The sequence below is a fragment of the Brienomyrus brachyistius genome, chromosome 5, assembly GCF_023856365.1.
Source record: "Brienomyrus brachyistius isolate T26 chromosome 5, BBRACH_0.4, whole genome shotgun sequence".
Classification (NCBI taxonomy): Eukaryota; Metazoa; Chordata; class Actinopteri; order Osteoglossiformes; family Mormyridae; genus Brienomyrus; species Brienomyrus brachyistius.
In genome coordinates this window covers 11513251-11529416 of record NC_064537.1, presented here as the reverse complement: position 1 = coordinate 11529416, position 16166 = coordinate 11513251, and the positions used below count along the sequence as shown (strand labels likewise).

Genomic DNA, 16166 nt, shown 5'->3' with positions numbered 1-16166 from the left:
GTTCAGCCAAATGGCTGCTTCAGTATTAGTTTAAATACTCGTGGCCATAGGTGGAAATTAGCGGGAGAACATTTTAAACTGAATTTGAGAAAACATTTCTTTACACAGCGTCTAGTTCGAGTATAGAATAGTCAACCTTTGAACCCCATAAGATTCTTTTTTCCTTACTTGGAGTTTTTGGTTCGTCTTCTCGTTTTCCTGGTTTTCCTTCCTTTTTTCTTGTTTTTCCTTTCCTGTCTCTTCCTTTCATTCTGTTTCATGTACCATTCTGTGTACATAATTATCCTCAGATCACACATAACAATAAAACTTGTGATGTCACAGATGCTCAGTGTGATACAGTCTGAAGTCAGTGATCCAGGGGTTAAGTATCTGGGTTATGGGCGTGACTGACTAAAGTAAGGTTTAGTGTGATGGGAGGAGCCTTCCTAAGTACAAATAAGGGCATCCCTGTCTTCCATTTTACCTGTGTGATCGAGATCCTTGGAAAAGCCACCATCTCCTGAATTCCCAAGTCACATGTACCTCTCTCTCTCTAGGACAAGCAGAGCTGAGAAGTCTTGCTGCGTATCTAATGCAGTGGTGTCCCAAGGAAAGCTGGCTTGCAAGATGGGTCTTCCTAATCCGAAAGACATGATTGAAGTTATCAGGTTATTATTTGACTTGTTTAGCACCTTTAAAGAGTTTAAAAACCAGAATCAATTTGACACCTTTGAGAAACACCTTAACACACTGGGCAATGAAATAACCAAATGTCAGCATGCCATCACCGCATCTCAGTATGTTACGGAACGTGTTTATTCACTGGAAAATGCCATCACCAAATGTCAGTATTTGAAGGAGCGCATTCATACACTGGAAAATGCCATCATCAAATATCAGTATGTGGAAGAGCGCATTCTTACACTGGAAAATGCCATCACCAACCAACACTTTTTTATTATGCTACTGAGTGCTGGTCTGGTCATACTCATCACCTACATTTTCTTGAGGAAACTTTGGCGTCCACTAGCAGTGATGCATGGGTACCAGGAGCAGCAGCACCCCAGAGCTATGGCCCACATGACTGGATAGCCTAGTCTGTGCCTCACATGCGGAAGAGATACTAATCACAGCACCCCTCATTGTGTGTGCGCTACATCTGCTGCCTTAAGCTGCTTTGTGCTGAGAATGTTTCAAGATTGAACAGACAAACAAGATGGTGAAATTCCTTTGCATTAAAAGTGTCCATTAGCTCAATGGCACATAGGCGAAAAAAGTCATGGAAAAGGTTGGACTGTGAAGATCTGGGCAGTAGCACCAACGGATTCAAAGTTGGGAATGAAGAATTTAATGAAGACAACCAATGATCTCAATAGGCATCAAGCCACAGCCAAGGACTCCCAAAATGTTATTCCACACTGTTGCTCAGCTGACAAGGCCTTGAATGCTAATAAAGCTGATTGGGCTCACTGGCATCCCAAAGGCATCGTCCAGGTAATCGCCATGGCAGCAGAATCCCAGATCACAGACTCTGACACATCTGAGTTTTGCCCCTAGAGAATCAGGGTATATGAACTTTGACTCCTTTGCCCAAGGAATTTAAACCATTTTAGTTAGAATTATATGCTGTTCAACTAAGGTAATCAAATTTCATTTGTTCATATTACTGTAATGTTTATCAATAAGTTTGACTGTAAATTTAATCATGGAAGGGTTCATATCTCCCACTTCATACGTTGTAGTTATGTGAAGGCTGTTTCGGGTGGAGAAGTATGGTAAATGAAACACCTTTTTGATCTTACTGATGGGTAATTTGAAATTACCTTATTTGATAATTACATCATTGTACGATTTGTTACGTAACAATAACTGAGATGAATGACCGTGACATTGGTTTTAGCCTTTGTTATAACGCTTTTGCAGATGCTTGCTTGAGTTTTTAAAAGACATTTGCAATAAACAGAAATGGGGCCACGTACGTCATCGTTTAATTGTAAGTATAATAACAAGTAGCTATGATTTACTTTGTACTGAAATGTTTGTCACTGTATTTTAGCTGCACCTCACATATGTTTTGTGATCACCTTGGTTGGGGTTTTGTGTGTTGGGACATAAAGGCTTCTGTTAACTTCTGTCATTAAAATTTCTCCTTAATTACTGTAATGAATTTATTTTAAACCTTTTATCCTGGAATTGATATCACAAATAATGTATCTCAAATAAATTGACTTAAAAAAATTGAAGTTGGGTGAAAACTTACATTACATAAGAGGCTTAAGAAAGACCGCAAGGCCTGGGAACACCTCTGCTAGCCTTATGTTCCCTGAATGCTCTTTGCACTGCACTCTGCTTGTTGATTTGAATAGTTCTCATATTAGGTTCTTGTTTTGTTTGGAATGTGTTGGTTACATCTTGCTCCCATACTGCTTACACATGTTCCTGAACATTCATAGGCAGCTCAGCCTAGACACAATGATGCCTAGTTGAGTCCTTGACAGCCGTATGATTATAATGGGCTATTTGTCTCACTTGTACGTTGCTTTGGACAATAGCATCCACTAAATAAATAATCATAAATGTGACCCGTCCCCACGAAATGAGTCGTAAGTCGCACTGATACAATTTCACCCATGAGACTCATTTCGTGGTGATGGGTCACAAATGTCAGAAATAATTGGATTCCGCCTAGCTGGTATACCTTATGCTCACTGTAGGAATTCATTTCCTCTGAGCTGTCCTGTTATGTTATGCTAATCTCTCTGACTGGCCGGTGCACACAGAATGTAGAAACTGCAGGAAGCATCTGAAAACTACCCCTGGACGGGACGGGGCCCAGTAGCAGTATGTTGTTTGTGCCGGTTCACATCGAAGAGGACGTTCCAGGGACGACATGGAAGAGCTGAGCTGCGACCACTCGGTAAGGAGCTCAGGATGGTGAGATGTGCAGGTCCTGACTCTGCAGGGCTGCTGTGTGTGGTGGTGTCCCTTCCAAAACGCTACAGAAAGACTGCTTACTAAAACTATTACTAAGGACGGCTTAGCTGTTGGATTAGGTTAGGTTGTAATCAAGAAACCATTTATTAAAAGTTATAAGCTGTAGTGAAAATAATTGATATAGAGCCACAAAATAAAAAGTGAAAGTGTGGCCTATATTTCAGTGGCTTATTTGAACTCAACAGCACAAAGTGCAACTAATAACTCCACAGCTTTATTTTTATTGGTGGTAGGTATCTTCATGTCAATGAAGCTGATAAGTACGGTACTGTAAAACTTTACAGGCTAAAATGCTTCTCCAAAGAAAATCTATCGTAAAGGTTTAAGATACACAGGCCATACGATGGTCAGAATCCAACAGCAGCCCAGGTTACCCCTGATTACCGTGGCAGTAACTGCAGGTTATGAGCTGATGTGTTAGAACCATAAACATCCTTATGTCAGACATACATGCAAAACAAGAAACAAATTCACTTATTTATCAAAAGAAATTAAGTAATATGCTAATTGGGTCATACAGGAAGCTCTTGCTACAGTTGATGTCAAGGTACATGCATCTACCATCAGAAAGAAACTGCACAAGTTTGATTTACACGGGAGCTGTGCAAGGAACAATCTCTTGCTGTTTGCTCCACTACATACTTTCACACCCGCCCCCCCCCTTACAAGATCTTCTTGAACATGATTGGTCACCATATAGTATGTCCAATTTTGAATTTCCTCTTATGACCTCCAATCTTGCTTACTAAGTGCATGCATAATGATTACATGATTGACTAATTACCTATTGTTCTACTGTTAAATGTAGTTTGTACTGCCAGTGGTTATGTGAGTGTACCTGTGACATCCTATAATGACTTTAAGTAGCCTGCTTCATATTATTAGCTCAGACTATCACAAACAGGGTAACAGCAGGGTTCTCCCCTCCCAGCTGCTCGTGAGCTGTTCACCGTTATCATGACAGCCTTCCCTCACGAACCCCAAGTTTCCCTTAGTCAGGTACCAGATGTGTCCCCTTCTCCCCTATTACGACAATTCCATTAACCTGGGCCAGGTGAGAATGATCCACAGTGTGTTTTCTCCAGCATGCTTCTTGTCATGAGTTCACCAGAGCAAACAGGACAGGCCCAGGCCCAGAATGGTTTGTTAGCACGTTGACAGGACAATGTACTGATAACACTTATGATACCACTATAACTTTCCTTTTATTGTTGGTAGGTATTTATCTTCATATCAATAAAACTGATTAGTACGGTACTTTGAACCCCAGATGGTCTTTTTCCATACTTGGACTTTTTCATTCCTCTCCTCCTTTGTCTTCTGTTTTCCTTTTCATCTTCTCTCTTCTTTCCTGTCCTTTCCTTTGCCTTCTCTTCCCTTCATTCTGTTTCATGTACCATTCTGTATACATGATGTTCCAAAGATTACAGGTGACAATAAAACTTGTGATGTCACAGATGCTCAGTGTGATACAGTCTGAAGTCAGTGATCCAGGGGTTAAGTATCTGGGTTATGGGCGTGACTGACTAAAGTAAGCTTTAGTGTGATGGGAGGAGGCTTCCTAAGTACAAATAAGGGCATCCCTGTCTTCCATTTCACCTGTGTGATCGAGCTCCTTGAAAAAGCCACCATCTCCTGAATTCCCAAGCCACATGTGCCACTTTGTTTCTAGGAAGAGGAGAGCTGAGCGGTCCTGCGGTGTATCTAATGCAGCTGTGTCACAAGGTAAGCTGGCTCCCAAGATTAGTTTTCTGAAAATGGACCATGCAGTTGAAATTTTGAAGTTAGTATTTAACTTCTTTGCCAACAACAAAGATGCTAAACACGAGAAACAAATTCGTACCAAGGAGAAACAGATCACCAAATATTGGTGGATTATTGTGGTGCTGCTTTGGTACCTGTTTGTTGTCCTCATCCTGTTCATCATCTACATCTTGTGGTTGAAACATTGACGTCCACTGGCAGTGATGCCTGGATACCAGAAGCAGCAGCACCCCAGAGCCAGCTCTGTGCCTCACATGCAGAATAAATACTAATCACAGCACCCCTCATTGTGTGTGCGCTACATCTGCTGCCTTAAGCTGCTCTGTGCTGAGAATGTTTGAAGATTTAACAGGCAAACAAAATGGTGAAATTCCTTTGCATTAAAAGTGTCCATTAGCTCAATGGCACATGGGCGAAAAAGGTCATGGAAAAGATGGTGAAATTCCTGCTGGGCAAGATGGTGAAGTATTCCTGCTAGTGTAGCGCAAGCTAAAACCCTGGGTTCCTTTAAATCAGAGCTAGATAAGATTTTAACAACTCCGAACTATTAGTTAAGTTCTGGGCTCCTCTCGCTTGTAGTTTTCTTGCTTGTGGTGGGGGGGTGGGGGTGGAGAATGGGTGATCAGATGGGTGTGCACACTGATGCAATCAGCTTATTGTACGTTTTATATTTTTTATATTTTCCCCCCTATTTTTCTAACTATTTTTCTCCCTTCATCTTCCAATTGAACTGTACAAGTTATAGGTCACATTAATGCCAGTTAAAATTTTTAGATGATTTGTTGTGGTCTCATTTTTTTACATCACATACCTTTTTATGCCCACTGTTCATGGAGAACTGACTCACTGATGGTTTTTGGCTTGTATCTGGGTTATGAGCGTGACTGACTAAAGTGAGCTTTTCAGTGGTAGGAGGAGCCTTTCTAAATGCTACTAAGGTCATCCATGTTTTCCATTTCTTCTGTGTGATCAAGCCTTTGAAAAAAAAACACCTTCTCCTGAATTCCCAAGCCACATGTTCTCTCATCTCTCCCTCTAGGAAACGCAGGCCTGAGGAGTCCCGCTGGGTATCTATTACAGCTGTGTCTCACTGTAAGATGGCTTTAATGGCGGCCCTGTTGGAAGTTGGGAGCTTAATATGGACTGTCTATGACAACAAAAACCAGAATCGCGTTCAAACACTGGAGAGACAAATCGTCGCATATCGACGTCTTGTTTGGCTGCTGATTTTTATCTTAATCCTGCTTGTCATCTACATTTTCTGGTGGAAACATTGACATCCGCCACTGGCAGTGATGCCTGGGTACCAGGAGCAGCGGGAGAGATACTAATCACAGCACCCCTCATTGTGTGCGCGCTACACCTGCTGCTCTGTGCTGAGAATGTTTCATGATTGAACAGGCAAACAAGATGGTGAAATTCCTTTGCATTAAAAAGTGTACATTACCTTTATGGCACTTGAGCTGAAAATGTAATGAAAATGTTTGGACTGTGAAGATCTGGGCAGTAGCACCAACAGATTCAAAGTTGAGGATGAAGAATTTAATGAAGACAACCAATGATCTCAATAGGTATCTAAGGTGCATCAAGCCACAGCCAAGGACACTGTTGCTCGGCCTTGAATGCTAAAAAAGCTGATTGGGCTCACTGGCATCCCAAAGGCATCGTCCAGGTGATCGCCATGGCAGCAGAATCCCAGACCGGAGACTCTGACACATCGGAGTTTTGCCCCTTGAGAAAATCAGGGTATATGAACTTTGACTCCTTCCGAAATGCGTCAGCTACTCTCAACCCAAGGAAAATCTAACCCTGGCCAAAGAACTTTTTAGTTAGAAATACATGCTGTTCATCTAAGGTAATCAAATTTAATTTGTTCATAGGACTGTAATGTTTATCAATAAGTTTGACTGTGAATTGTATCCTGGAAGGGTATAGAGTGTAGTTACATGAAGTTGCATGCACCCTTTTGATCTTACTGTAAAGTAATTTTAAGTGACCTTAATTAATAATTATATAATTTTAAGATCCATTGTGTGACCATAACTGAATGGAATGATCGTGACGTTGGTTTAGCCTGTTATAAAGCTTTTGCAGATGCTTGAGTTTTTAACAGACATTTGTAATAAGCAGAAATGGGGCCACGCATGTAACTATAACAAGTAATTGTGATTCACTTTAATATATTTTGATGAGGAACTATTTTGTACCGAAGTGTTTGTCACTGTATTTTATCCAAACGTTACATATGTTTTGTGATCACCTTGTTTGAGGTGTTTCGATGAGTTTAGGACGGAATCCCTGAACCAGAAAGGATTCTGTCAACTTCTGTCATTAAAATCACTCCTTAATTAATGTAAAAAAATGCTTTTGTCCCAGTATATGTAATACAAATAATAGATCTCAAATAAATTGACTTAAAAAATTCAAGTTGGGTGAAAATGACACATGTACCCTAACATTCATAGGCAGCTCAGCCTAGACACAATGATGCCTAGTTGAGTCCTTGACAGCAGTATGATTATAATGGGCTATTTGTCTCACTTGAACGTTGCTTTGGACAATAGTATCCACTAAATAAATAATTGTAAATGTCAGAAATAACCTAGCTAGAATACCTTATGCTCACTGTAGGAATGGATTTCTTCTGAACTGTCCTGTTATCTTATGCTAATCTCTCGGACTGGTCCATACACACAGAATCGATCATACAGAAAGCACATGTGAACTGAGTGGTTCTTGGACAGGGCGGGGCCCAGCAATGCCAGGTCATTTGTGCCGGTCCACATCAAAGAGGACGTTTCAAGGACCACATGGAAGAGCTGAACTGCGACCACTCGGTAAGGAGCTCAGGATGGTGAGATGTGCAGGTCCTGACTCTGCAGAGCTGCTGTGTGTGGTGGTGTCCCTTCCAAAATGCTAAAGAAGGACTGCTTAGCTGTAGAAGGCTGTAACTGAGAAGCTGCATCTATTAAAAATTACAAGGTGCAGTGAAAATAATTGATATACAGAGCCACAAATTAGCGTGAAAGTGTGGCCTTTATTTAAATTATCTGCATCATGACAGAACAAAGTGCAACTAATAAAAAACATTTTATTTTTGTTGTTGCTAGTTATAACCATATCAATGAAAATGATAAATGTGGCACCAGTCAACAACTCAGAACTTAAAGCTATTTAGTCAGAAATATGCACTGCTCAACTGAGGTATCCAAGTTTCATTTGTTCATAGGACTATAATGTTTATTAATACGTTTGACAAAATTTTATCATGGACGGCTTCATATCTCCCTCTTCATATGGTGCAGTTATATGAAGGCTTCTTCGGGTGGAAATGTATGGTAGATTAAGCACCTTTTTGATCTTACTGAAGAGTCATTTTAAGTGACCTTAATAATTACGTTACAAAGTTGCAACCAAGAAGCTACATCTATTAAAAGTTGCAAGGTAAAGTGAAAATAATTGATATTGAGCAACAAAAAATGAAAGTGAGGCCTTTATTTCAATGGTTTATTTGCACGTGAACAGCACGAAGTGCAACTAATGATAACACTGTAACTTTTTATTGGTGGTAGGTATCTTCATGTCAGTGAAGCTGATAAGTACTGTACTGTAAAACTTTACAGGCTTGTATAAATGCTTCTCCAAATAAAATCTATCACAAAGGTCTAAGATACACAGGTGATACGCTGGTCAGAATCCAACAGCAGCCCAGGTTACCCCTGATTACAGTGGCAGTAACTGCAGGTTATGAGCTGAAGTGTTAGAACCATAAACATCTTTATGTCAGATGTACACTGTGCTATAAACATAGTCTGACTATGCTTAGTCATCGCCAGTATTGAAGTGGATTTAATTAGGTCTGTGGACAGGACAGGTAGCATGGAGCCCTTCATTATGGACCTGAAATAGTGTCTCTCTCAGCCTCCTCACCAGACATACTGCAGCAGGCGCTGGGTTTTGTAACAAAATTTACATCAACCATGAAAAAGACAACAGCGGACTTAGCTTGAAATTTCAAACGGATGTCTACAAGGTAAAGGTTTATTTTTTTTGGAACATTTTAAAACTGTGTTGGGATAATACAGCAACCAGAGGTGCTGGTCGCACATGAAGACAGAAGGATGAAACGGCACCTCTGTCCTGCCTGACAAGCAGAAGGAGCCGAGCCCAGGAACAAACAGCGGCAGCGTGTCACCGGGGGCGACCCCCCCAGGCGGACAGGGCGCCGGCCTATATGTGGCCTGTCTGCAGGAGGGTGTACTGGGTGATGAATTGTTCCACACGCTCCCCTTCCAGGCTCTTCATTGCTCTCCAGTGAATTGTCCCAGAATTCTCAGCATTGCCACGGGAACCGAGCTCCTCCTTGATGTACCCCAGCCACAGATCTGAAAATACCAACACCCACGTTTACCGCCATAGTGACAAAGGATGATGGTGACATTGTGATTTTTTTGTCTCAGTTAGACTTGCCACCACGACACCCATTCTCTACTGCACTAACCCGTACAAAGCAGGCCCAAACTCCTTAAGGGAGACCTAAGCTCACCCTTAGCTAAACTCACCGTCGTCCGTGGAGCCGAACTCCCTGAGTGCCCGCTCATAGTAATCCCTCAGGTTGCTGATCTTTGGAGAATCCTGTAAAAGTAGCAGCTTTACAGTTGAGGCCAGACACAACAGGCACTCAGAGTACCAGCGACTGTACTTTCCCACAATACACTGCAGCCCAAACCAGGACCAGACAGACATACACGCAGATAACATGCAATGCTGGGTAACATGATTTTTAAAATAGATGTCGGCAGTGTTATGAAATCTGTCGTTGCTTCTAATCCATAAGAAGGGAGGTTTTACATGATGCCAATTTATGTGCAACAATAAAATGGAACTGAAAACCAAACACATGATGAAATGCTCACTTTCTGATCTGGATGCTAACAAAAAAAACTCCAGCCTCACCTGCTCCTTTTCTATCTCGATCATGTGGAGGAAAAATCCCTTGGAAAAGGGCCGGTGCTCCTGCAGGCTGAAAGCACAGCGGGAGGATGGTTTAGCCACAGTGTAGGACTTGTGTGAAGTTCTAATTTTGCACTGGAGTGCGGTGCTTTTCTGACAAACCACTCTTTTTTGGGCGGGGGGGGGGGGTGGTAAAGGGGATCACCTTTTGAAGGTCTTCCTGGCTTTCTTATATCCACCCGTTCTGTAAGACCAGTCGAGGTACTTCTGCTTCATTTCCATGGAAATAGCGGGGACTCTGGATGCCAGACCTTTCTGTGGGGGGGGGGGGAGAACAGTGTTTACTGTCAACCCCGAGGTCTTATCAAAAAGTAAAGTATGTCATATACCAGAAAATGGTACATAAATATAGGCTTAGTACTGCCTTTGCTTAAGCCGAGCACATGCTAAGAATCAGCACAGGCACGCCTCACACAGCCGTACCTGGAACACAGCTTCCGTCTCCTCGGGGCTCTGGGTTGCTGTGCTCCATTCCACCCGGAGCAGCCACAGCGGCAGACTCTCCTGGGAAATCAGAGCGTGAAGCTGATGACACGCGGAAGCATCCCTGCCCCCCAGCAGTCGTGCCCTTGGGTGACGGAATGACAGCGTTGCACGGATGGCCAAACAGGCCGGCCACGGGGCAGCCAATCAGCATGAGGACTCAGGAGCCTCCTTGTGTCAGCACTGAGTCCTGCGGTCTCTTACACACAGCTGAGCGAGCGTGTCGATACATCAGGGGCGTTTGACCGGGGAACGCGGTTAAACCCACCCGTGAATTTGATGCCACTGACTCAGAGTGAACAACATAAAAACCATCAAACCAGCTCGTCCTTTAATTCAGACAGGGAACATCCAGCACATATATAAATCCACTGAAATGAGGGCAGGCCTGCCACAGAACAAAAGGAATTATGTCAGAGAGCTGCCCCAGTTACAGCGCTGCCGAGGAGCTTTACCTTGGGGGTCACGCGTTTCAGGGCTTCCTGGAATAGCTCGCCTGTCTCAGCACGCCCCAGCTGCACCAGCGCCTGCAGGCTGGAGCTCCAGGCCTCCGCCGATTGGCTGAAGCGCTGTGTGGCTGCCACGGCAACCCGGGCGGCGGCCTCGGCGTCCCCGGCCGACAGCAGGACCTGGAGCTGGACACGGGGGAGACACATCGTCGGCTCACGCCACCCCTGCTTTGATCCTTCGAAGCTCGGGTAAGGGAGCCTGCTTTTGGGCACAGCACCCATTCTAAATCGTGCTTCATACATCCTGCCATGGACAGGCACCAAAGTGCAGCAGCTTTCTGCAAACCGGAGCAGATTATCATTCTGCTGGAGTAACTCTTCATGCTAATAATAGAAAGCATCTGTCCACAGGTCCCTACCACACGCATCTACTCTCCATAGCACTCAGTGCTCTAAACGGGGCCCGGTCAACCCGAGCAAGCTGGGTTTTGGTAGCCCTCCTCTTCTCGCCTCTTACCCACGTCCTGTGGAGGTCTTCGGGGAGCACGGAGGCATCGTGGGCTCTCTGAAGGACTGCCAGCAGCCGTCCCTGCCTCTGAGGGACACAGACACAACCAGATAAGGCTCCTCTACACTGGCGCTGCACCCCCATGCCTTTACCGGTCATGGGAGCTTCACTTACAAAAAAATGTTCTGAGGACAGAAGAAAAAAAAAAGATTGGTGCAGGGAGATAACCAATCCGATTGTAGAGGAGGTGGAGCCAAGCAAGTACAGGAGGTGGGACCAACCAATGAGATGTCTTGGTCCCATCTCCTCTAGATGCACTTCTGCCTCAGAACTCAGAATTAAACCGTAACACCCCCCCCCCCACCCCCCCCGATTCCTCCACCTCACAGCAAGGCTGACGTTAGGAGGAAAGATCTGGTACCTTTTCCTTCAGCATGGAGACATTGGTCTTCCTCCTGAACCGGTCCAAACAGAAAGTGATGTAACAGACCCACATGGCCTCTGTGTGACAGGGGAACACGAGGAAGATTAGTGAGCAGCAGGTGGCAAAGTGGCCGCACCCCCCGACTCCACTGTCTGAACGTCAAAGCTTGTAAAATCTCCTCACCCGTGTTGAGGTTCTTCAAGCCCTCCTCGTAGACCTGGCAGCACCTCTCCTCTCTCCTGGCCACGTCTGTCGCCTTGCCACTGGCACTTCTCAGCTCTGTCTCCGCCCCTGCCCCCAGTCCGGTCTCCAGTTCCCGCTTGGCCATGTAGTCCCAGGTGACGCAGTCGTCCGTGTACTTCTCCTGCAGACTGAATGCGGATCCGGTCAACGCCCACCGTGGCATTTTGGAGGCTCTGATTGGATGTCGCGAGCGTAGCAGGACTTACTCTCTGATGATGGCGTCCTGCAGCTCCTGGGTGAAGTCGAACAGGGCCGCGATTCTCAGCAGGGACAGCAGAAACTGGGCACCTGGCGACAGCGAGCCGGGCAGACGCATTAACCCGGGCTGTGTGTGGCGAGGGGAGGCAGGCCACGGTGCGGTGGATCGTACCTTTAATCTTAGCGGTGGCGTCTCTGCACACGACCTCGGCCAACTTCCCGCTCAGGATTTCTTCGGAGAACTCGTACTCTCCCTGGCCGGCACAGAGAGTCCAGTAAGGCTACCTCATAATGCTGCCCGCCCCCATTCACAAGGGCTGGATTAGGAAACGCTGCTCTAAAGTGTATCTACAGCATAATTAACACGTCCAATTTTTCAATAGTTTTGACTACGTTAAATGAGAAAGTCTGGTAACGATGAGCCATCTTAAAGTAGTTCTTCAGAGCACAAGAACATAACCCACCAGGTCCATCTTGGCGTTCTCCAGCTCCTTCTGCTGTTTCCTCAACTTCTCTGCGTGCATCAGCTCCATACGGAAGTACTGTATTTAAAAAAAAAAAGGGCAATAAATCAAATAATAGATCAAATCTGTAGAAATGACTGCAGAAATTCATAGACCATGACATGCTGCTTTGTGGTTCAGGATCTGACCTTCTGCTCAATTCACAAAATGCCAGCAAAACGCTTTAATAGAACGGTCCATGAGAGCAGGGCAAGGGCAGTCCGGGGGACCCACATCCATTACTGACCTCCTGGTAGATTTTCTCGTTCTCAGGGTGGAATCGCAAGGCCCGCAGGAAAAGGTTCCTGGCAGTCTCTGAGGAGTTCCTGTCCTCCATCTCACATTTGGCAGCCATGATCCATAAGGCTTTGGGTACGTATGGGAGAAATACACAATGCTACATAAAACACACCTATATAAAACTAAATCAAAATAAATAAGGAACCATATAAAGATAGTGATAAATTGTTGATGATCATGAAAACAGATAGTGTACAGCTGCAAAGACAATGTAACATTTTATTCCAATAAATGACTTTGTTAATGCTAGATTTTCACCAAGAATGCCATTTCTTTAGTAGGTGCCTTTATTTGTTTTGTCCTCATAGCTGCAAGTGCACTGACAAGACTGCAATGATTTTTCCTTTGTGTGTGTGTGTGTGTGTGTGTGTGTGTGTGGGGGGGGGGGGGGGGGGGGTTCCCCACACATTAAGTGACAGGATGTGTGTTACCTGGCTTGTCCGGGTGAATGGCCAACATAGAGGCGAACACTCTGCTGAGCTGAGCCTTTGTGTTCTAATTAAAAATAAAAATAAAAAACATGTTGGTCATTTTAATTAGGGAAGCAACACACAACACGTATCAGAGGACGCAGTAACAGTGAAACATGTAGAATAACTTACCCACTTCTTACAGAATGCAACATGTGAAAACCAAAGCTGCACGTCCTCCTGTGAAAGGAGCAAAACACATTTGCTAGGTCGGAGCGCCAAGCATCCCCGAGCCCCGACCGTCTCCTAGGAGCCGAGTGTTAGATAAACGTGCAAAAAGGCCGACATATCTGACTAAATATGCCATTAGAGCCAATTCATTCGTAAAATACCATCGGTTTTAAAAAACTTGTCTCTCCTCACCTTCCATTTCACGGTTGCCCGTCTGAAGACACTGTTTATCCTCTCGATGATGGGGTACTCGATTTCCTCCCTTTTAAACCTGTAACCTATGCGCTGAGTTTCCACAACATGGGACATATAATCAGAAAAGTAATCCATGCATTGTACAGCTGACACTCATGGTCCTGAAACGAGGTACATGCACCACTGTTGAGTTGTGAAAGAAGCACGACAAAGAGTGACCACGTGCCAGATAAACTGACATGGACATAAACAAGAAGTGGAAAAGTTCCGGTCCAGAAAGTACAAATCCAGACCAAGAATTTGTTTCAACCAACCAGGTGAGTATAAAGAGTCACAGTCACATAGTACTCAGTTGGTTGGTTGAAACAAAACCTTGGTCTGGATTTGTGCTTCCTAGACCTGAACCTCTGAACTTCCACTTCTGGGATAAGCGTACAGACACATGACTGCTGATGGGATGCAAGTACAAAAAAAGGTGACCCGTTCAGACAAAATGTTTCAAAACACCTGTACAATCATAAGCGACTATCTGTTCAAGCTGAATGATTCTATCCCAGCTGCGAATTTTTAAGCATTTTGCAGTTTATCCTTTTTCCTTTACATGCACTTCATATCAAACTAGGAACAGCGTGCGTAACAGACATGTGAACAAGGCTTCCCCAGATTGACAGCTTACATATCTCATTGATAGTTTGTATCAAATCATAAATATCCAACCCTAAGAGTCCCCAGCCTATGGGAGATTCCAAATCTTTTGTACACAAAGCCACATCCCAGCCCTCAAAGCTGTATCAAATACATTAAGTAAAAACTACAGATTAACTACACATTTTACGCATTGTAAACTTCATGTGGGCTTACAGTTCAATGTAGCACTACTCTCAGAAAAAAAATGGTGAGGAACAGTTTGTGTATGGCAAAACTCTAGGCCTCAAATTAAAATAAATTGACTTACCACTCTTCTTTTCTTTATTAACTCCAAGACATTGATCTCGTACTAAAGGGAACAAGTGATTGATGTTACGGTTTGCTGAATAAAGAGCAAGATGCACTATTTGTAAAATACTGACCTATAATTTTAATAAAATTGTTTCACTCTCTGAATGGCTGTTCACTCAAAATTCCATACTCAAATCAAGCAAAGTCATTTTTATTTATACAGTAGGTGTCAAAGCACTGCACAGTAAAATCAACTAAGACAAACCTATATCTGTTTCATGTATAACTTTATTACTTTTTAATATCGATATGGTACATTATGGTGCATTATTATCTTAAATTATATTCTATGTTGTCAGTGAATGCACACAAAAATATCGCCAAACACATTCGTACCTGTCCATTATAGTAAAGTCCGATTACGCGGCTACCCACCTGGATATAACTGATGAAGTCTTCTTTGCTTAGTACAGATCTGTACAGCTTGTACTCCAAAGCAGTTGACTTTTTAATTATTGACCTGCATTTTGAGCACATTAACATCATATTTACGTAAAATATATATGCACGCTGCTACCGGAGGACACGTAGGTACGTATCGTGTAGACGCATCAGGAAAGCTAAGAAGCGTGAAATAATATACAATAAAAGCTTGCTCTGACAAAAAAACGCCACGAAATTATATTTTCTTAAATTAATCGTAATAATGTTTATAATAATCTAGAAGCAAATTCGGACTTACCTCACTTCTTTTTTAGTGAATAACCCTACTCTTTCAAGTTGTTCCAGTCCAGGTATCCGGTCCTCTATCCGTAGCTGAACTATATCAGCCATGTTTTACTATATATCTGTAATAGGTTACAAACAAATATTGCATACAACATCAATATTTTATTAAAAAAATTAACGAACCTTCTACAGATGCCTACAGTACTACTCAGAACACATGTATGGAAGTTATGATAGCTCAAACTTCCGGTGCTCAAGGTAATAATTCCGTTCTGAAAACGGGGCTTAACTTTATATGTACCGCCTGAATTTTACCAGACCCGCTATATTCAAAATATTTAAAATGATAAAATAAAAAGATGTGGAAACCATCCAGAATTATTCCGTATTATAGCAGTAATAATATAATATAATTTATTATATTGTGATAAATATATATGTTTTATAGCATGAGACTTGCGTTTACAATTCTAGAAACAATAAGAGGTTACGTTCTGGGTGATAGTGTGGTGCGTTTCTCTAAGTATGTGTTCTTCTAGTTTTTTGTGGTATATCATTATTCTTGTAATTTATTTTGCTTAAACTGCCAGAGGCACATTCTAACAATATTTAGCTTGAGATAACTCCCACAAGGGTCAGCTTTTACTATTTCATTTTTAATATCTTCAATTACTTATATTAATCCTATTCATCGTGATTCTTGAATCTTTGCAAATGTAATGCGTTACAAGAAATAATAGTAATTGCATTATTGGGTTATTAGGAAGAACGTCGTTTATTCTATATTTTGAGTTTGTCGAT

The 16166-nt window shown here is 43.0% G+C and overlaps 1 protein-coding gene across 1 annotated transcript; it reads right to left on the bottom strand.

Annotated features, from left to right (window-relative positions):
- Positions 1-8220: 8220 nt before the first annotated feature.
- utp6 (UTP6 small subunit processome component) lies at positions 8221-15626 on the bottom strand. The gene is made up of 19 exons (XM_049015094.1): positions 15379-15626; positions 15072-15156; positions 14653-14694; positions 13695-13787; positions 13464-13511; positions 13293-13356; positions 12809-12927; positions 12523-12600; positions 12231-12312; positions 12067-12148; positions 11801-11988; positions 11615-11694; positions 11203-11280; positions 10692-10871; positions 10177-10257; positions 9899-10008; positions 9697-9763; positions 9303-9375; positions 8221-9125 (listed from the first exon to the last, which is right to left on the bottom strand). The coding sequence occupies exons 1-19, from the start codon at positions 15468-15470 to the stop codon at positions 8971-8973; spliced, it is 1797 nt and encodes a 598-aa protein (XP_048871051.1). The 5' UTR covers positions 15471-15626; the 3' UTR covers positions 8221-8970.
- Positions 15627-16166: the final 540 nt, after the last annotated feature.

What these genes read in the sequence shown, in the direction of transcription:
- utp6 (XM_049015094.1), bottom strand. Translation starts at nt 15,470, where the DNA reads ATGGCTGATATAGTTCAGCTACGGATAGAGGACCGGATACCTGGACTG. An exon ending in ACTTCATCAGTTATATCCAG is followed by an intron (nt 14,695 to 15,071) that starts GTGGGTAGCCGC and finishes TGTTCCCTTTAG; the next exon opens with TACGAGATCAATGTCTTGGA. An exon ending in AAGACCTCCACAGGACGTGG is followed by an intron (nt 10,872 to 11,202) that starts GTAAGAGGCGAG and finishes CCCCGTGTCCAG; the next exon opens with CTCCAGGTCCTGCTGTCGGC.